Source organism: Narcine bancroftii, chromosome 13, assembly GCF_036971445.1.
Source record: "Narcine bancroftii isolate sNarBan1 chromosome 13, sNarBan1.hap1, whole genome shotgun sequence".
NCBI classification, from domain to species: domain Eukaryota; kingdom Metazoa; phylum Chordata; class Chondrichthyes; order Torpediniformes; family Narcinidae; genus Narcine; species Narcine bancroftii.
In genome coordinates this window covers 69,356,284-69,376,511 of record NC_091481.1, presented here as the reverse complement: position 1 = coordinate 69,376,511, position 20,228 = coordinate 69,356,284, and the positions used below count along the sequence as shown (strand labels likewise).

Genomic DNA, 20,228 nt, shown 5'->3' with positions numbered 1-20,228 from the left:
GCGAGTCTGTCTGCCTTTAAGTAGATGAAACAAAGTTTGTGTAATATTGTACTGTCTTCATTACATGACAACAAATTGAATCCTGAAGTGCATCTGTTGTAACTCATAGCATTGAGGCGCTTCCATCCAGATGGAACTGCAATGTTCAGGAGGGTATCAGGCAAAGCCCAGCCCTCTGGAAAATAACTGAAAGCTGTTTCAGAAAAAGCAAAGATAATAATCGGAGGCCATTGTCTGGCTTGGGTGGGTTATGTTGGCAGCTGCTGTGAAGGAACCTCAGAGCCTGACAATTCAAAACTAGATCTGAAAATGCTGGGAACACTTAGCATGTGTGGAAGGTGAAGTTTGGATTGGTCACCTTTAGGGGTTCCAAAGGGAAATTAGTTTTCAGAGAGAGGGAAGGTGCAGAACAAGGGATTGCGTGAGCAACAATAAGGTTGGAGTTTACAAGAGGAAAACGAGGAGCAAAATGAGACAGCTCTGGCTGATAAGGTGAAGGAGAATCCTTGGAGATTCTGCAGGTATATTATGGGCAAAATAATATCGGGGCCCCGTAAAAATCAACAAAGTCTATATGTGGAGCCACAAAAGATGGGCAAAGTCCTAAACGAGTATTTCTCATCTGTATTTGCTGTGGAGACAAAACGTAGAGACTACCCCGTTCTTCCGAGGGACACCTACACCGAAGTTCTCCCTAGGAGTAACTACCCTGAAGAAGTTCTCCCGAGGGATACCTACTCTGAAGTTCTCACACAGAGAGGACTATGCACATTTTCGTCGTAGCAGAAAGATTCAAGGTGCTGGAAAAGACGCATAGAGAGACGCTGAAAGAGACCTGAGAGCGTCAAGCTGCAGTGGGGGGGCGGGAGGGGTGGTTGGAAAGGTGGACTTGAAGAAAATGCTTTCAGTCATGAGGGCAGACAAGCAGGAGCCACGTATACAAGACGGGCATGAATGAATGCGGAATGTAATCTGGGTGAGTTTGGCTTCCACAGACAGCGATGAAAATGTGAAGTCAAAGCATAGGCTCGAGGGGCCGAATGTCCTCCCGGTATCAAGAATTCCAATCAACCTCATCTCTTTCGCCTTCCAGCCGAGTGACGTTAGGAGCAACCAATCACAGACAGCGGAGTACAGAGCTCACTTGTCGGGGGCGTGATCTTAGTTTCTCCACCAACTGGAAGCAAAGGTGAGTGTTGCAGTTTAAGACGGCGGCCAATCAGGAGCGGCGGAAGTTGGTTACTCTCTGTCGGGTTGCGAGCGGCGCCGCTGGGAGAGTTGCCCGCGGTTCGGTTCCGGTGATGGGCGAGAAGGAGCGAGGGGACGTCGGTTCCCCGATGGATCACGCCGTGTCCTATGAGAGCCTGGTGCACGCCGTAGCCGGGGCCGTGGTAAGGTCGCTGGGCCCCGCCGCCGGCACTCAGCGCTGCCTGAGCTGGGGCTGAAAGATGTACCTTCCTGAGGGGAAACAGACAGTGAAATACAGATATATATGTGTGTGTGTGAGTGTGGATTATAATGTAAATATAAAAACAAAGATACATGGAAAAGGACATTATAATTAAGTAGTTTAGCTGAGGGGTGACTCAACTCTGGTGTTAGGGCATATAGTGAGACATTCCTATCCATACATTAGGACCCAGGCTGAAGGTGAGGTGCTTTATCTAACTGTCTTAAATGCATTTAATGAGGCAGCCTCAACTGCTTCCCTGGGCTGAGATTTATGTCGGCCAACATGCCAAAAGCTCTCTTTACGACCCTATTTACCTGTGACGCCACTTTCAAGGAATTATGCGTCTGCATTCCTGGATCCCTCCATTCTACCGCACTCCTTAGTGCCCTACTGCTTACCGTGTACATCCCATCTTGGTTAGTCTTCCAAAAGTGCAACACCTCACACTTGTCTGCATTAAATTCCACCTGCCACGGAGAGGCGTTCTATTTATTTTTAAAGTTGATTATGAAGATCTGACCCTATCCACCAACAAGGTTGAAATTGGTATTCAAGCAGACTTGAAATTGATCATCGGCCTCTGAAGATCTGAGAAACACGCCCATTTACTGCACCCCCGCACCTTGATCATTCCAGTTATGAGAGTAAGAAATAAATGGAGCCCAAGTTTTATCAAATGAGATCTTAATCTTCTTAACATTATGTCTGATATTTTTCGCTCCCCCAAACTTAGAACATAATATCCAGTAACCATTATCTATGGGTGGGTGGAAAGTCCTCTTTCCATTTCAACAATATTCCACTTTAGGCCAGTAATGTAGAAAATGCTAAGATCTGTTTTTGGTTCGACGTTAAATATACCTTTAAATCACTGGAGAAGCCAAATGTTGCAATCAATGGACGTGGTTCTAGATCAATCCCAAAAATGGCCAGAAATGTTCTGAAAATAGCCATCCAATAATCTGCTAAATTAGGAAAAAACTGAAACGTATGTATCAAAGAGGCTTAGTTGTCACACAATGAGTTGATATCTGGGTAGATTCAAGTGAGCTTAACTTTAGAAAAGTGGACTCTAAGCACCACTTTATATTGAATGAAACTGCCGAGCGCATAGAGATGAGATAACATCCAAAACTGAAATCCAGTCTTCTTCAGAAATAGATACATTAAGATTATTCTCCCATTCAGTTTTGATCCTAATTAAAGAAACTTTTTAAATTCAATATTTTATAATATAAGGCAGATATATCTTTAAGTATAGATTGTAATTTAAAAAGTTCATCTATGAAATTTGGATCTGGGAGACATGGAAACGCTGAAAGTTTAGAACAAATAAAATGCCTCATTTGATAATATCGAAAAAAAAAAATGAGTTTGGCAGATTAAATTTCATCATCAATTGTTGTAAAGATGCATAATTTTGTTGGATGAAAAGATCGTTAAAAGTTTTATTTCCTAGACGATTCCATTCTTCATTGTATCTAAAATGTATGGTGAGATGTTTAAAGGGAATATTAGGGAGAACTTCTTCATGCAGAGAGCAGTGAGAATGTAGATTGTGGTGCCAGCTGAAATGGGTAATGTGGGCTTGATTTTGATATTAAAGAAAAATTTGGATGGGAGGTGTATGGAGGGCTGTGGTCCGGATGCAGGACAGTGGGAGAATAATCTTTGGACATGGACTATATGGGCCGAAGAGTTTGTTTCTGGCTGATTTTCCCCATTTCATGCTGGCCTCATGCAGACCCTTTGACCTTTGTGATGTGGAATCCATCACATCCAGAGGTTAATGGTCACAGATGTCTGCAGTATGTTACCTGGCCCTTCTGACCATCTTCTCCATGCTGACCAAACCAGACCCATTTGCCAGTTTCTGGACCGTATACCTCCAAACAACACCCCTTGTGGTTAAAACCAAATTCAGTTCCTATAGTTAATGGTTTGGTGAAGGGCAGCGGATGAGGCAGTGGGTTGAGAAGAAGGCTGTGTCTGCCTCTTTTCCTACTCTCATACTGGCAAGCCCCTGAATGTTTGCCCCCACCACCCCTGTTTCCAGCTGAGGTCCTTGGGTGCATGGACTTGCACTGCAGGAAGCAGCTCATCTCCCACTCTCATTCTCTCTCTCTCTTCTGTGCAGGGGGGTGTGACTGCGATGACCCTCTTCTACCCTCTGGACACCACTCGCTTGAGACTTCAGGGTAAGAGTCTGGACTGTCCTCCCGCCGCACCTCAGTCTTACCCCTCTTGGGGGTTGGGGTCCTGCAGCCATCAATGACAGTTCCACGCTCTGTCACTTCATTCATTCCCAAAGGAATGGGTGAGGCTTGAGGACACTGTCCACATTGTAATGTCATTGTTATCCACTGCTTTCACAACTCGGCCAGGAAGCAAAGAATTCCTTGCGTCAGGAGTGAAAATTCCTGTTATTTAATGGGGACAAGGAGAGTGGGAGAGATAGAGAGAAGTGGGGGGGGAGAGAGAGGGGCAGGGAGAAAGAGAGAGAGGGGAGCAGGGGGGGAGAGGGAGGGGGGCAGGGGAGAGAGAGGGGTGCAGGGGGAGAGAGGGGGGCAGGGGGAGAGAGAGGGGGGCAGGGGGAGAGAGAGAGGGGGGCAGGGGGAGAGAGAGAGGGGGGCAGGGGGAGAGAGAGAGGGGGGCAGGGGGAGAGAGAGAGGGGGGCAGGGGGAGAGAGAGGGGGGCAGGGGGAGAGAGAGGGGGGCAGGGGGAGAGAGAGGGGGGCAGGGGGAGAGAGAGGGGGGCAGGGGGAGAGAGAGGGGGGCAGGGGGAGAGAGAGGGGGGCAGGGGGAGAGAGAGGGGGGCAGGGGGAGAGAGAGGGGGGCAGGGGGAGAGAGAGGGGGGCAGGGGGAGAGAGAGGGGGGCAGGGGGAGAGAGAGGGGGGCAGGGGGAGAGAGAGGGGGGCAGGGGGAGAGAGAGGGGGGCAGGGGGAGAGAGAGGGGGGCAGGGGGAGAGAGGGGGGCAGGGGGAGAGAGAGGGGGGCAGGGGGAGAGAGAGGGGGGCAGGGGGAGAGAGAGGGGGGCAGGGGGAGAGAGAGGGGGGCAGGGGGAGAGAGAGGGGGGCAGGGGGAGAGAGAGGGGGGCAGGGGGAGAGAGAGGGGGGCAGGGGGAGAGAGAGGGGGGCAGGGGGAGAGAGGGGGGCAGGGGGAGAGAGAGGGGGGCAGGGGGAGAGAGAGGGGGGCAGGGGGAGAGAGAGGGGGGCAGGGGGAGAGAGGGGGGGGGCAGGGGGAGAGAGGGGGCGGCAGGGGGAGAGAGGAGGGGGGCAGGGGGAGAGAGGAGGGGGCAGGGGGAGAGAGAGGGGGGCAGGGGGAGAGAGAGGGGGCAGGGGGAGAGAGAGGGGGGCAGGGGGAGAGGAAGCAGGAAAGAGGAGGAGGAGACAGGGAGGGAAGAGGGGTACTCTCTGCATTTCTCTTCACGGACACAGCTTGAAATGTTTCCAGCCTTTTCTATTTTTGTAAACTTCTCAGCATCTTCAGAACATCTGCCTCAGATTCAAGAACTGATGTTCTAATTGTTGGGGTAAAATTGGTTAGACTGCAGCTGCCAAAAGGCCAAGGATTTGAATGTTTGCAAGTGGGTTGAGATAAGTTCCCACAGAACAGAAAGATTTTCACTCCTGCATAACTTGCAAGGAAATGAGAGTGAAATGGAATTGATCTTGAGAGCCAGCATAAACCTAGATGGGCTGAACAGTAATGGAAATGTTGGACTGAGGATGCTCCCAGGGATACAGGCAGTGAGATGCCCCTAAATGTGCTCACCCTGACGTTGGGCAAGTTGCAGAGTCACATGACATGGAAATGTTCTTCGGTCCAACCAGCTTATGGCGGCCATGATGTCCCACCCACACCAGACACATCTGCCTGCATTTAGTTCATATCCCTCCAATACCATCATATCTGCCCATGTTCTTAAATGTTGCAACAGTCCCTGCCTCAACCACCTCCTCCGGAAGCCCGTTCCACACACCCACTACCCTCTGTATAACACTCCAGTTCCCCCACCTTAAACCTGTGTCCTCTGGTTAACGATTTCCCCTACTCTGGGCAAAAGACTCTACATTCACTCAATCAATTCCAGTGGACGTGGGTTAAAGGTGAAAGGGGAAAGGTTTAGGGGGAACTTTTTCACACAGAGAGTGGTGGGAGTGTGGAACGAGTTGCCAGCTGAGGTGGTGAATGCAGGCTCAATTTTAACATTTAAGAAGAATTTGGACTGGTACATGGAGGGGAGAGGTATGGAGGGCAATGAACTGGGTGCAGTTCATTTGGACTAGGCATGGATTAGAAGGGCTGGAGGGCCTGTTTCTGTCGTGTTCTATGTCAATGTTCTTGCCCAAATCAGCGTGACAATGTCTGGAGGAGATCTCATTGTTCTCGATGTCTGTCCGTCCACTACGAGAACGGTGATATTGCTCTCCCCTCAATACCTCCTTACGGCCTCGACAGTTGAACGCTTCACCCGCCCTCTCCCCCACCACCACCACCTCCTGCATGCCTGAGAGAGCCCGTTGTCGCTCCTCGCTTAAAGTTTCAGATCACGGAATGCCGACATCCCTCATCCTGTCCCCAGCCCATGTTAGAAGCCGACTCCTCACTGGGTCTGTTGTTTAAACCTCCAATCACTTTTAAATTGTTTTATTTTCAGCCCAGTGAAAGCCAATTCTGGCCATTGAAACCTGTGCCGCCCAATTACAAACTAATGGACTTACGACCCCTGAAAGTTCTGAAGGGAGCAACCCGTGGAAAACCCACAGGGAGAACATGCGAACTCCTTATGAAAAACACAGGATTCGAACCTGGGTTGCTGGCGCTGTTAACGGCATCGAGCTGACCGTGCTGCCCTTTTTCCAATCTTTCCTACGTGTTGTTTAATGTCAGCAGACTCAAGTCTGTAGACCCTGGAGAAAGTGCGAGGTGATGCATTGCAGAAGGTCAAACATGGTTAATGGTCAGAAACTGAACAGTGTGGAAGAAGAGAGGGACCTTGGGGTCCAAATCCATAGATCTCTTATGGTCGCCGCGCAGGTTGATAGGACAGTTTGCTGGGCTTCATTAATCAAGGGATTGAGTCCAGGAGTCTTGAGGTAATGTTGCTGGCTCCATAAATCTCTGGTGAGTTCAGTTCTGGTCACCTCATTACAGGAAAGATGTGGAAGCTACGGAGAAGGGGGCAGAGGAGATTTAGCAGGATGTTGTCTAGATTGGAAAGTAAGTCTTATGAGGCAAAATTAGCAGAGGTGGGACTTTTCTTTTTGGAGCAAAGAAAGATGAGATCTAAATCAGAATTATCAGTCCAATGTTTTTTTTTGTTTTTTTTTTAATTTTTTTTTCACACCATAAATCACAATAGCCATGATATACACTTTTTCTTTTTCACACATTTACAGTGACTTTTTCTCCCCCCCTCCTCCCAAGCCACCCCCCCACCCCCCCCCCTCATCCATTTTAGGTATACAATCTAGGTTGCATTAATTCAGTCAGACAATGTTGTCATTCAACAAAAATACACCAGAAATTCTACAGAGTCCATTCTTTTCTTTCCTTCTCCTTCCATCAACTTAGGTAATGTTTGTCCCCGGTAGGTTTTCGCTATTGTATTTAATGTAAGGCTCCCATACTTGTTCGAATATTTCAATATTATTTCTTAAACTATATGTTATTTTTTCTAATGGAATACATTTATTCATTTCTATATACCATTGTTGTATTTTCAAATTATCTTCCAATTTCCAGGTTGACATGATACATTTTTTTGCTACGGCTAGGGCTATCTTAACAAATCTTTTTTGTGCATCTTCCAAGTCAATTCCAAATTCTTTATTTTTTATGTTACTTAGGAGAAAGATCTCTGGATTCTTTGGTATATTGTTTTCTGTTATTTTATTTAATATCTGATTGAGATCATCCCAAAATTTTTCTACTCTCTCACATGTCCAGATTGCATGAATTGTTGTTCCCCTTTCTTTTTTACATCGAAAACATCTATCAGATACTGTTGGGTCCCATTTATTTAACTTTTGCGGTGTAATGTATAGTCTGTGTAACCAATTATATTGTATCATACGCAGCCTCGTATTTATTGTATTTCTCGTCGTTCCAGAACATAATTTCTCCCATGTTTCCTTTTTTATCTTTATATTTAAATCTTGTTCCCATTTTTGTTTAGTTTTACCATTTGTTTCTTCATTCTCCTTTTCTTGCAGTTTAATATACATATTTGTTATAAATCTTTTGATTAACATTGTATCTGTAATCACATATTCAAGGTTACTTCCCTCTGGTAAACTCAAATTGCTTCCTAATTTATCTTTCAAGTAGGATCTCAGTTGGTAATATGCCAGCGCTGTATCTCCAGTTATATTGTACTTATCTCTCATTTGTTCAAAGGATAAGAATCTACTTCCTGAAAAACAATTTTCTATTCTTTTAATCCCTTTTTTTTCCCATTTTCTAAAGGCAAGGTTGTCTATTGTAAAAGGGAGTAGCTTATTTTGCGTCAATATTAGCTTTGGTAATTGATAATTTGTTTTATTTCTTTCTACATGAATCTTCTTCCATATATTGAGGAGATGGTGTAATACTGGAGAAGTTCTATGTTGTACCAATTTTTCGTCCCATTTATATAATATGTGTTCAGGTATTTTTTCCCCTATTTTATCTAATTCTAATCTCGTCCAGTCTGGTTTTTCCCTTGTTTGATAAAAATCTGATAGGTACCTTAATTGTGCGGCTCTATAATAATTTTTGAAGTTTGGCAATTGTAAGCCTCCTTGTTTATACCATTCTGTTAATTTATCTAGTGCTATCCTCGGTTTCCCCCCTCTCCATAAAAATTTCCTTATTATTTTCTTTAACTCTTTGAAGAATTTTTCTGTCAGTTGTATTGGCAATGCCTGAAATAAGTATAGTATCCTTGGAAAAATGTTCATTTTAATACAGTTTATCCTTCCTATCAGTGTTAGTGGTAGCTCTTTCCAATGCTCTAAATCGTCCTGTAATTTTTTCATTAGTGGATTGTAATTGAGTTTATATAATTGGCCTAGATTTTTGTTTATTTGTACACCTAGGTATCTTATTGCCTGCATTTGCCATCTGAATGGGGATTCCTTCTTAAATTTTGAGAAATCCGCGTTATTCATAGGCATTGCTTCACTTTTATTTACGTTTATCTTGTATCCCGACACTTCTCCATATTCCTTCAATTTCTTATATAGTTCTTTTATTGATAGTTCTGGTTCTGTTAAGTACACTATCACATCATCCGCAAATAGACTGATTTTATATTCCCTGTCTTTTATTTTTATTCCTTTTATATTATTATCTATTCTTATCGATTCTGCTAGTGGTTCTATAGCTAGCGCAAACAATAATGGTGATAGTGGGCATCCCTGCCGCGTTGACCTGCTTAAGTTAAATTGCTTTGATACATGTCCATTTACTGTCACTTTCGCTAACGGTCCCTTATATAATGCTTTAATCCAATTAATATACTTCTCCGGTAAACTAAATTTTTGCAATACTTTGAACAAGTAATTCCATTCTACTCTGTCGAAGGCCTTCTCTGCGTCTAAAGCAACTGCTACTGCAGGTGCTTTATTTCCTTCTACTGCATGAATTAAGTTAATAAATTTACAAATATTGTCTGTTATGCGTCTTTTTTTGATAAATCCAGTTTGGTCTAAATTTACCATTTTCGGTACCTGTTCTGCTAATCTGTTCGCTAATAGTTTAGCTATTATCTTATAATCTGTGTTTAGCAGAGATATTGGTCTATATGACGCTGGTGAGAGTGGATCTTTCCCTTGTTTTAGTATCACTGTAATTATTGCTGTTTTACATGAATCTGGTAAGTTTTGTGTCTCATCAATCTGGTTGATTACATCCAGGAGGGGCGGTATTAATAGGTCTTTAAATGTTTTGTAGAATTCTATTGGGAGTCCATCCTCTCCTGGTGTCTTATTATTTGGTAATTTTTTTATTATCTCTTGTATTTCTACTGTTCCAAATGGTTCTGTTAATTTATTTTGTTCCTCTATTTGTAGTTTTGGTAGTTCAATTTTAGTCAAAAATTCATCTATTTTCCCTCTTTCCCTTCGTTTTCAGTTCGGTATAATTGTTCATAGAATTCTCTAAAGTTTTCCTTAATTTCTTTTGGATTATATGTAATTTGTTTGTCTTTTTTCCTTGATGCCAATACCATTTTCTTAGCTTGCTCTGTCTTAAGCTGCCATGCTAGGATTTTGTGCGTTTTTTCACCCAGTTCATAATATTTCTGTTTTGTCTTCATTATATTCTTCTCTACCTTATATGTTTGTAATGTTTCATATTTTATTTTTTTATCCGCCAATTCTCTTCTTTTGGTTGTATCTTCCTTTATTGCTAATTTTTTTTCTATGTTTACTATTTCCCTTTCCAACTGCTCTGTTTCCTGATTATAGTCCTTCTTCATCTTGGTTGCATAACTTATTATTTGTCCTCTAATGAATGCTTTCATTGCGTCCCATAGTATAAACTTATCTTCCACTGATTCCGTATTTACTTCAAAGTACATTTTTAATTGTTTTTCAATAAATTCTCTAAAATCCTCTCTTTTAAGTAGCATGGGGTTTAATCTCCATCTATACATTCTTGGAGGGATGTCCTCTAGCTTTACTGTCAGTATTAAGGGTGAATGGTCCGATAGCATTCTCGCTTTATATTCTGTTTTTCTTACTCTATCCTGCATACTAGCTGATAACAAAAATAGGTCTATTCTTGAGTATGTTTTATGTCTAGTCGAGTAGTATGAGTATTCCTTTTCTTTTGGGTTTTGTTTCCTCCATATGTCCACAAGTTTCATTTCTTGCATTGATTTAATTATAAATTTGGTTACTTTGTTCTTCCTGTTAATTTTTTTCCCCGTTTTATCCATATTTGGATCCAAATTCAGATTGAAATCCCCTCCTATTAGTATGTTCCCTTGCGTATTAGCTACCTTCAAAAAGATATCTTGCATAAACTTTTGATCTTCTTCGTTAGGTGAATATATATTAAGTAGATTCCAAAGCTCCGAATATATCTGACATTTTATCATAACATATCTCCCTGCTGGATCTATTATTTCCTCTTCTATTTTAAATGGCACATTTTTGCTAATTAATATAGCCACTCCTCTTGCTTTTGAATTATACGATGCTGCTGTTACATGTCCTACCCAATCTCTCTTTAATTTCTTGTGCTCCAATTCAGTTAAGTGTGTTTCCTGGACAAATGCTATATCTATTTTTTCCTTTTTCAGTAAATTTAGTAGTTTCTTCCTTTTAATTTGGTTATGTATTCCATTAATATTTAAAGTCATATAGTTCAGCGTAGCCATTTTATATTTTGTTTATCTTCTCTTTCCGTTTTTCCATCATTACCTTTCCTCCTTTTCCATTTCTGTTTTCTTATTTGCAACTCTTTACCAGACAACATTCCTACAACATCCAACATTTTCCTTATTCTCCTATTTCTATCTTCTTTATCCAGTCCAATGTTTTAGATGCAGTATGTGTGTGTGCACGCAACCTGGACGTACCAAGATGAGATCCTTTTGGGTGGAACTAGGCCAAGCCCCAGGGAAAAAAATCATATAGGTAAAGAATTCCCGCAAGACTCTGAGTTGTTCATAAGACTTGCAATGAAGCTGTCCAAATTCAATTTGTGATGATCGCACTGGCGGTGGTCAGGAAGCGCATAGCGGTTACCTGGTGGAAATCTGACTCCTGCCTGAGCATCTCGCGCTGGAACATGGAAACGCAAAGCTGCGTTCCCCTGGAGAAAATCACTTGCAACTTAAGGGGGAAAAAAAAATGACACCTTCAAAGAAATTTGGCAACCATATTTAAATTTTGTGGGACTATGTCTATAATAGACCATCATATCCTGCCTCTGCCCACCCCTGCACAGTTTGGGAGGGGGGCATTGTGGTGGGGTGGGGGGGTGGAAGTGGGTCCAATTTTTCCCAAAGTCAAGAAATTAAAACAGCTTGTGCTCTGCCCACTGTGTCATGACAGACCCACCAAATCTTCACAGATATTTCTCCCCTTTGTAATGTATCTCTGTAGTGTCCTGTGGATGCGTGGTTGCTTATATGTCCAGTGTCAAATGGGGTGGGGGGGTTAGAAATAAAGAGCATGAACTCTTCAGAAACTGTACATTATGGATTATTCTAAATTGTTTTCAATGCTGACCACGTTAACATTGATATTGATAACTGTTTGAGTGGAAAATCATAAATAAAATTAAATATTCATAAAAAAGGATGAGAGGAGACTTAATAACTGTTTCTTCCCAAACGGATGACATCTTTTTTTAAAAAACACAGCGATCCTCCCCACCCGGTACCTCGATTCACCCACGGGTGAGTAGAGTGGAGATGGGGCCGGTGGAGCAGAAAGGCAGGCCCCCGCCAGGCGCTAGAGCGATAGTCTTGGGCAAAGCCGGAGGGATCCAGCAAGGCAGGCGACGTCCGTGGAGAGAACTGGGTAGCGCTCCAGCTCAAGACCCTTTCCAGGGACCACCCATCTCTCTCTGTGGACACTGCTCAGCTCGCTTTTCCTCCAGCTCCTCACCATCTGATTGGCTCAGACCCCAATGGAGGGAAGGGAAAGCGGCGTGGATATACCCCAAACCCAAATCTGATTTAGGGTGGGTAAGGGAGAGGGGATCATGGTGGGGGTGGGGGGGAAGTCTAGGACAAGAGAGCATAATTTAAGGATAAAGGGATGTCAATTTAAACAGATGTTTTAGTTAGAAGGTCGTGATTCTGTGGAAGTGATATTGTTGGGTGTATTTAAGACAGAGATCGACTGGTATTTGATTAGTCAGGGTATCTGGTTACGGGAAGAAGGCCTGAGTGGGGGAATGGACCAGCTCGCGATTAGAATGGCGGGGCAGACTCGATGGGCTGACTTCTGCTTCCACAGCGATCTTTTGTGTTGACCGGACATACCTTTGTTGCAGTGGATGAGAAGATGAAGGCGAAATCAACCCTTGTCGTCATGGCCAACATCATCAAGGAGGAAGGCCTGTGAGTACTAAGCACGAGAAATGGGAGCAGGAGTCGGCATTGCAGTAGATGGGCCGAATTGTCAGTTTCTGCCCATTGTTATTCTGAGGTCTGTGCTGGTGTTGAACACCTGTTTGGTAATGAGGGCAGGAGAGGAGGATCCTATGGGTGGGGGAGGGGTCAGACACGCCCCTCCCTCGCCGTAGGAACTGACGGACCTGCCTCCTCTCCTCTCCAGGCCGGCTGTGTATCGCAGCTGGTTTCCCGCCATCTCCAGTCTCTGCTGCTCAAACTTCGTCTACTTCTACACCTTCAACATGCTAAAGAAATTCTGGTTGCAAGGCCAACCCTCCTCCAACAGCAAGGACCTGGTCATGGGCTTTGTCTCTGGTAGGTAGGTGTCTGTGATAACAACTGCCCTCAACCCCTTTCTTTTCCCCCCATCCCTCTCTCCCCCTCTCACCCCCTTTCCTGCCCCCCCACCTCTCCCCCTCTCTCTTCCCCATCTCTCCGTCTGTCTGTTCCCTCTCTTCCCATCCCTCTTTCTCTTTCACTCCATCACTCCCTCCTTTCTCTAAAAACCTCTCTCTATCCACCCCCCCCTCCCCCAGACGGGGCCTGTGTCAGTGCGTTGTGACCCCATCCACTGTGGATGTTCCAGGGATCCTGCTTGTGTCCCTGTGGAGGGGGTGTTCCCTGTGCTGAGGGCCGGGGGGGAGGGGGCAAGCAATAGGGGTTGTTGGGAATCCGTGATGGGGGTCTGCGGGGTTGATTGGTGATGGGGATCCATGTATTGCAGGTGTGGTAAATGTACTGGTGACCACTCCACTGTGGGTGGTGAACACCCGGATGAAGCTGCAGGGATCCACGTTCCGGGGTGAGGGGCTGCGGCTGACCAACTACACCGGCATTGTAGGTCAGTGCCCCCCAGCCCCGTCCTTGCCCATCCTCATATCCCCTCCCCCTCCCTCTGTGCTCGTCCCTGTGCGCACCCACACTGCACTTTCCAAGTGCCCCTCCCTCCTCACTCATCGACCCTCCACCCCTCCCATGCTCACGCCTCCGTTCCCCTCCCTCCCCCTCCGATCATTCCCGTACTGTGTTCCAGATGGCGTGACAACCATGATGCGTGAGGAGGGGATCCGGGCGCTGTGGAGCGGGACCTGCCCCTCACTGCTGCTCGTCCTCAACCCCGCCATCAACTTCATGGTCTACGAGGGATTAAAGCGGCAGCTGCTGCAAGGGCGGCCTGAGGTACGGGGTGTCGGGGGGAGGGTCAGGGCCCAGCGGGCAGTGGGAGGGCTGGGATCAGGATCGGGGCCCAGCTGGCAGTATGAGGCCTGGGATTTGGGTAGTGATGGTGCGAGGCCTGGGACTAGTGTCAGGGCCCATGGGACAGTGTGAGGCCTGGGACCTGTGTCAGTGCACGAGGTTGGAATAGATCCAGGCTCTGAAGATAGTTCCTTCCTGCCCTTTCAGCTGTTGTCCCTGGAGGTGTTTGTGATCGGAGCCATTGCCAAGACGATCGCCACCATGCTGACGTATCCCCTACAAACCGTCCAGTCGTTGCTCCGGGTAAGTGTGCAACAGTTACAGGCTGTTTCAATAGAACATGGGCCTTGTCTGTTTCCTAAACCCAGAAGCCCAGACTACGGAGGGGTGGAGCTAGATACCAGTGGTCTCCATGTCCATGACCCCGGCCTCTGGCTACACCCTGCCCTCGAGTCTTGGCCACACGTTCTGGTGCAGGACGGGGTCCTGGTGAGGGTCAGGGTCACAGAGGTGTTGGGGGTCCTGATGTCTATCAGGATCTTGGTGAGGTGTGGGGAGATTGTAGTGAAATGTGGTCCCAATGAGGGTTGGAGTCCTAGTGAGTCAGAGAGATTGAGGGGATGGGTCCCGGTGAGGAGGAGGGGTCTCGGTGAGAGTCGGGGAGGGTGAGGGGATGGGTCCTGGTGAGGAGGAGGGGTCTCCTCAGTGAGAATCAAGGAGGGTGAGGGGATGGGTCCCGGTGAGGAGGAAGGGTCTTGGTGAGAGTTGGGGAGGTTGAGGATCAGAGTCCTGGTGAGGGTCTGGGTCCTGGTGAGGAGAGGGGTGGTCCTGGTGAGTAGCAGGATCTCAGTAATTCCTGTCTCTCCCCAGTTTGGCCACAAGAAGGCAGGCGGACAGAGAGGGGTCCTGGGAAGTCTCCGCCACATGCTCTACCTCCTGAGACAGAGGGTGAGGTGAGTTCCTGCCCCACTGACCGGCGACGTACTCTGACAGGGAAACCCCTCAGAGACTCACCAGGGAGGTTGCCCACTGCCCATATCCAAACGTTAGCTCCATTGACCACAGTTGGCTCCTGGTCTCTGGCCCGTTACAGACACTAGTGCCAGCCCGGGGTCTCTGGAGTCACGCAGAGTGACAGGAGAGCATTTGGCCCCTCACACTTCTCCGACTCTTCTTTGAGTATGTTTTATGTCTAGTCGAGTAGTATGAGTATTCCTTTTCTTTTGGGTTTTTCTTCTCCGACTCTTCAAGGCTGACTTGACCCTTCATCTCCCCACAGAACATGACAGCAAAGAAACACGCCCTTCAGCCCATCTAGTCTGTGCCAAGCTATTATTCTGTCTAGTCCGACTGACCTTCACACAGCCCAAAACCCACCATACCTCTCTCATCCATGTACCCATCCAAATTGGGTCTGCATTCACCACTTCATCTTGTTCCACAATCTTACCACTCTGTGTGTGAAGAAGTTCCCCCTAAACCTTTACCCTTAACCTGTGTCCACTGGTTTGTATCTCACCCACTCAGTGGAAAAAGCGGATCTACATTTACTCTGTCCCCCTCATCATTTTAAATACCTCCATCAAATCTCCCCTCATTCTCTGACGCTCCAGGGAATAAAGTCAGAACCTGTTTAATTGAACAAATGATGCCCTTTCAATATGGTTGGGGGCTAGGTGGGGGGTGAGCAGAGGGAGGAGGGAAGTGGACGGTTCATGATCCCAGTGCTTGGAGCGATTCTGGGTTGTCCAGTGGTGTTGGAATATTGCAGCATTGTTGGTCTCACTGGGAGATCTCCCTGATCCCCATCTCCGCTCCAGTTTGCACCCTCTCCCCTCCCCTTGGGACACTGAGCGATCGCCCCTCTTCCCTCCCCCTTCCAGCTTCGAGCTCCGCAGTTTCAAGCTGTGCTGGTACATCCGTTTCGATCTATGCCAGTATGTGTTGTCTGCGTTTCAAGCTCAGCTGTAACGTGTTGTCTGTGTTCTGAGCTCAGCTGACACCTGTTGTTTGTGTTTTGGGGTCAGCCATTCCTGTGATCTGTGTTTCGAGCTCGGCTGATACACACTGTCTGCATTTCGAGCTGTGCTGACGTGTGGTCTGCGTTTCGAGCTCGGCTGATACACGCTGTCTGCATTTCGAGCTGTGCTGACGTGTGGTCTGCGTTTCCAGCTCGGCTGATACACGCTGTCTGCATTTCGAGCTGTGCTGACGTGTGGTCTGCGTTTCAAACTCGGACAGTAGATGTGACCTCCCCTCCAGCTGATCTTGCCCCTCTTACCCACCCCCCCCCCCCGCAGGACGCAAGGCTTCCTCGGTCTCTACAAGGGTCTGGAGGCCAAGTTGCTGCAGACGATCCTCACCTCTGCGCTGATGTTCCTCGTCTACGAGAGGATTGCAGGCTTCGTGTTCCGAATCACGGGACTGGTTCCTCGTGGGAGAAACTAGCAACAGCCAGAGGCACCTCGGGGGCTCTGAATTCATCACAAACCCCCTCCCTCTCTCACCCCCTCAATCCTTCCCTCCCTCTCTATAATGAAGGGACTGCCTCTGGCTGATGGTTAAAGCAAGCTCCAGCGATAGTGTTCGAGCTCTTCCCTGCTGCAGAGCCGTGTGCACGGGGCGCAGTGGGGACTCTCACTGCAGCGTACAGGAGCCTTGGGGAAGGAACCTGTCCGGCTCCAAGAGCGGAGTGGGGGGTGGGGGGGGGCGTGAAAGGCAAGAGGTGCATACCTGGGCCCTCATTTGCTCCACGGGAGAGATCCAGCACTGAATCAGGCCCTTCGGCCAACAGGTCTGTGCCAACCACGCTGACATTAACCTTGCATTTATCTGATCCAGGTGTGGCCAAACCGCGGTTCGCGAGCCACATGCGTGTCATACCGTGGTACAGGACAATCCTCCAAGCTTAACATTTTCACCTTAAAATCGGGTCATCCTATATAGCGAGTATGAAATTCTTCCCTTTGCTGGCGAAGTCTCAACCACGCCGTCATCTTCCCATCGGCTCCAGCGCCATCACGCGAAGTCTCAGCACTCCTCCGCGGGGTACATTTGCCCAGTCCTGTGCAGGCTTCAAACAACCTATTACAGGAGCTCACTGTGGTCAATTTTAAAATATCCAAATAAAGTTTAAATCTTTAAATGATAATTTGTTATTAAACTATTGTGGATTTCTAACTACATCTACTGGGGGGGGGGGGGGGGGGGGGGGGTGGTTTGACTTGTTAAAAACCAGCATTTCAGGTGGAAATTCTGGGTCCTATTCAACGACATTTACGGTGTGTTGGCTGAGATGGGAATGGTACGAGCTGCTGCTCACAATACTGGTGTTAGGGGGCGTGGGTTTGTGATCGCGTAATTGTTACCATGAAGTTTACTGCATGTGGTACTTGCACTAAGCAAGTTTGGGCACCCCTTGATCTAATCCCTCATTATTCTGCCCAGAATCTACCCCCCACTTCCCACTCCTGCACATCTGGGATGTGGGAGCACCCGGGAGGGGAGAGGGTGGGGAGCCCACACGGTCATGGGGAGGGCGCACAGACTCTGCGTGGTCAGCTCAGGAGATCGAGATCGGAGTCTCTGGTGTCGTGGGGCAGTGACTACCGGTTGCCACCGCGGACAGGCTTGTCCGGTCCAACCTCGAACACGCCTCTGCCTTCCCGCCCAGTCCTCCAGTGATCACTCTGGAGTTTATCGACCAGCTTCCACCGCTCTCTGGTTGAGTTCCGAGCACCTATAATCCTCCTCCTCCCCGATACAGGACACCTGCCAAGATGTATCCCTTTTTAAGATCAGAATCTCTTGTCACGAGCATGTCATGAAATTCGTTGCTTTGCCCAACATCACAGGTGAAAAAATTGCATTTTAAAAAAAAATGAGAAAGTGAGGCAGTGTCTGTGGTTCATTGTCCGTTCAGAAATCTGATGGGGGAGGGGAAGAAGCTGTCCTGGGTGCTCATCTTGAGGCTCCTTTACCTCCTTTCCGATGGTAGCAGAGTGAAGAATGCTTGGTGGGTGGTGAGGGTCTTTGAGGATAGAAACTGCTTTCTTAAGACACCGTCTCTTGCACCTGTCCTTGATGGAGTGAAGATTGGTACCCATGATGGCACTGGCTGAGTATACCTAACGTATAGAACAGTACAGATCTGTATGTGCATGTACAATATAAAGGTTTAGGTAAATACGTATGTGTGTCCTGGTATCTTAAGTTGTACTGTATATATCACCTATGATTGACTTGAGCCCAAATCAATCTGCATTCCAGAACGTAACCCGGACGTGAGTCGATGTATGGCTGTATATTTTTAGACTTCTTGGAAATGTGTCTCATCTTATGAGATCTTTGATGAATCAATATCCATTACATTATTAAGTACTCAGTTTTGTTCTCAAGCATCTAACATTGTGTTCTGTGCTCTCTGCAATGCATTCTCCTCAATTAACTTCAATAGAACCAATTGTAAACTATTTCCGTTCACATGAAGCAAAATTTGAGTGGAAATTAGGTCAAGGAGTCTCAGGATTCGGGGGAGTAGATTTCGGACTGAGAGGAGGGGGAGCGGTTTTTCCTAGAGAGGGGTGAATCTAGGGAATTCTCTGCCCGAGGAAGCCTCTTTGAATTTTTTTTTGCATGATATCCAGCAAGTTGGTCCGTCCAACAGAAGGAAACAGGTGCCGAGAGTGGGGCACCAGAGAGAGACTAGTTCGAACAGAGTTGGGGCATCATTATCTCACGAGTGAGGTTCATTCAGGAGACTGATAACAGCAGGAAAGATTCTGTCCTCACATCAGTTGGCTTGCGATCCCCTACTCAAAAATCTTGCTCGCGACTAGACGGTGTTCCCAGGAGGGCGTTAGTCCTTCGCTACACTGACTGCTTTCATGGGCATTGGGAGGTGTTGATGGAAGGGAGGGAGGTTTCTGACACGCCATAACTTTTCCTATCCAGGTTTTGGCAGTTGTGGTGGAGACGTGGAATTCCTCATCTGCCTGTGCAATAGTTTGTCAGGAGGCAGTCATCCTCCTGACCCTGGCACCAGCAACCAGCATGAAAACACAGAAACTCCAAAACGCTGCCGAGTTCCTCCAGCAGTTTTGTGTTTTTACTACAATCACAGCAGCTGCAGACGGTTCCAAGGGAATCCCTCGAGGTGTATCAGGAATGCAGGAGCATGGTAGCACAGAAATGCTGGAGGAACTCAGCCGGTCTCGGAACGTCTAAAGATAGGTAACCAATGTTTTAGGCCTGAGCACTTCTTCACATACCTTGAAGAAGGCCCACAACATATGGACGCTGTGAGACCGGCTGAGTTCCTCCAGCCTTTCCGAGCTTTTACTGCCATCACAGCGTCTGCAGACTTTCGTGTTTCACTCCAACCACCACTGGAGCATCCAGTTGCCTGCCCAGAATAATAAAGGTGAGTTTACTATCAGACACTGTACATGTGGACCAGAATTCTTCCTTGCTGCAGCCGAACATGTACTGTGTAAAGAAAAACTGTAGAACGTTACATCGTTAAATTAACTGAATTAAATTGGAAGGAACAATAAATTGATAAGATCGATCATAGATATTCCCCGTTATCCAAGTGCAGATTGGTCCTTTTGTGGAGTCAGGACAGTCCCTGATCAGTGTCACGGAGAGGTTCAAGATGCTGTTGGAAAGAGACTAGAGGAGTTGCTCTTTGGGTTTTGGCACCTTCTGCCTGAGGGAGCAGTGAGAAGAGATTATGACCAGGGTGGTGGGGTGTCCTTTACGATGTTGACTGCTTTCCAGAGGCAGCGCCTCGCGTCTATGTCCACAGTGGACGGGAGGTCGAAGCCTGTGGTGGACCTGACAACCCCTTCCATGTTCCCAAACCAACCAGTCACTGCACCTGGTGACGTTTGAGAGAGTATCTGACCACACAACTCATTCAGAAGAGTTGGTGTCTTTTTTTTTAAATGTTCATATCTAGACACACATGGTAATGGGCCCTTCCAGCCCATGAGCCTGTGTTTCCCAAATTAACCTACAATCCCAATATGTTTCAAAAAGTGGGTGAAAACCAGAGCTCCCCCCCTGGGGAAAACCCATACAGAAAGTGTGGGATTTGAACCTGGGTCGCTGGTGCTGTGATATGTCACCCTAACTCCTAACCCTAACTGTGCCACCCTTCTTCACAGTAGCTTTGATGTGCTGGCTCCAGGAGAGGTCTAAAATATAGACCCCCAGGAACATGAAGGTACCCACCGTCTCTTCCTCTATCCCATCAATCCATCAGGTACGTGTTCCCACAACCTCTCCTCCCTGGAATCAACTGTCCTTGGACTCGGTGACAGTGAGAGCAAGATTGTTGATCCAGCGTCTCCCAACCAGATTCTCATCGTCAGCAGTGGCGGCGTCGCCAGTGAATTTGTGGATTAGGTTGGAGCTGAGTTTGGCTGCATTGTTATGAGTGAACAGAGGGCCCAGGT

General features: G+C 47.0%; 1 protein-coding gene across 3 annotated transcripts; it reads left to right on the top strand.

The window, feature by feature from the left end:
• Positions 1-1,223: 1,223 nt before the first annotated feature.
• Positions 1,224-16,918, top strand: slc25a17 (solute carrier family 25 member 17). Of its 3 annotated transcripts, XM_069909965.1 has the most exons (9): positions 1,224-1,391; positions 3,591-3,651; positions 12,450-12,516; positions 12,734-12,885; positions 13,295-13,411; positions 13,604-13,749; positions 13,975-14,070; positions 14,638-14,720; positions 16,068-16,918. In XM_069909965.1, the coding sequence occupies exons 1-9, from the start codon at positions 1,302-1,304 to the stop codon at positions 16,213-16,215; spliced, it is 960 nt and encodes a 319-aa protein (XP_069766066.1). In that variant the 5' UTR covers positions 1,224-1,301; the 3' UTR covers positions 16,216-16,918. The 3 variants fall into 3 exon arrangements, with proteins under 3 accessions (XP_069766066.1, XP_069766067.1, XP_069766068.1); XM_069909966.1 differs by lacking the exon at positions 3,591-3,651 and having other exon boundaries at positions 1,303-1,391; XM_069909967.1 differs by lacking the exons at positions 1,224-1,391; positions 3,591-3,651 and adding an exon at positions 6,117-6,380.
• The last annotated feature ends 3,310 nt before the right edge of the window (positions 16,919-20,228 follow it).

Coding starts and splice junctions, on each gene's coding strand:
- slc25a17 (XM_069909965.1), top strand. CDS start 1,302: ATGGGCGAGAAGGAGCGAGGGGACGTCGGTTCCCCGATGGATCACGCC. Junction 12,517..12,733: donor ATCATCAAGGAGGAAGGCCT/GTGAGTACTAAG, acceptor TCTCCTCTCCAG/GCCGGCTGTGTATCGCAGCT. Junction 14,071..14,637: donor CCGTCCAGTCGTTGCTCCGG/GTAAGTGTGCAA, acceptor GTCTCTCCCCAG/TTTGGCCACAAGAAGGCAGG.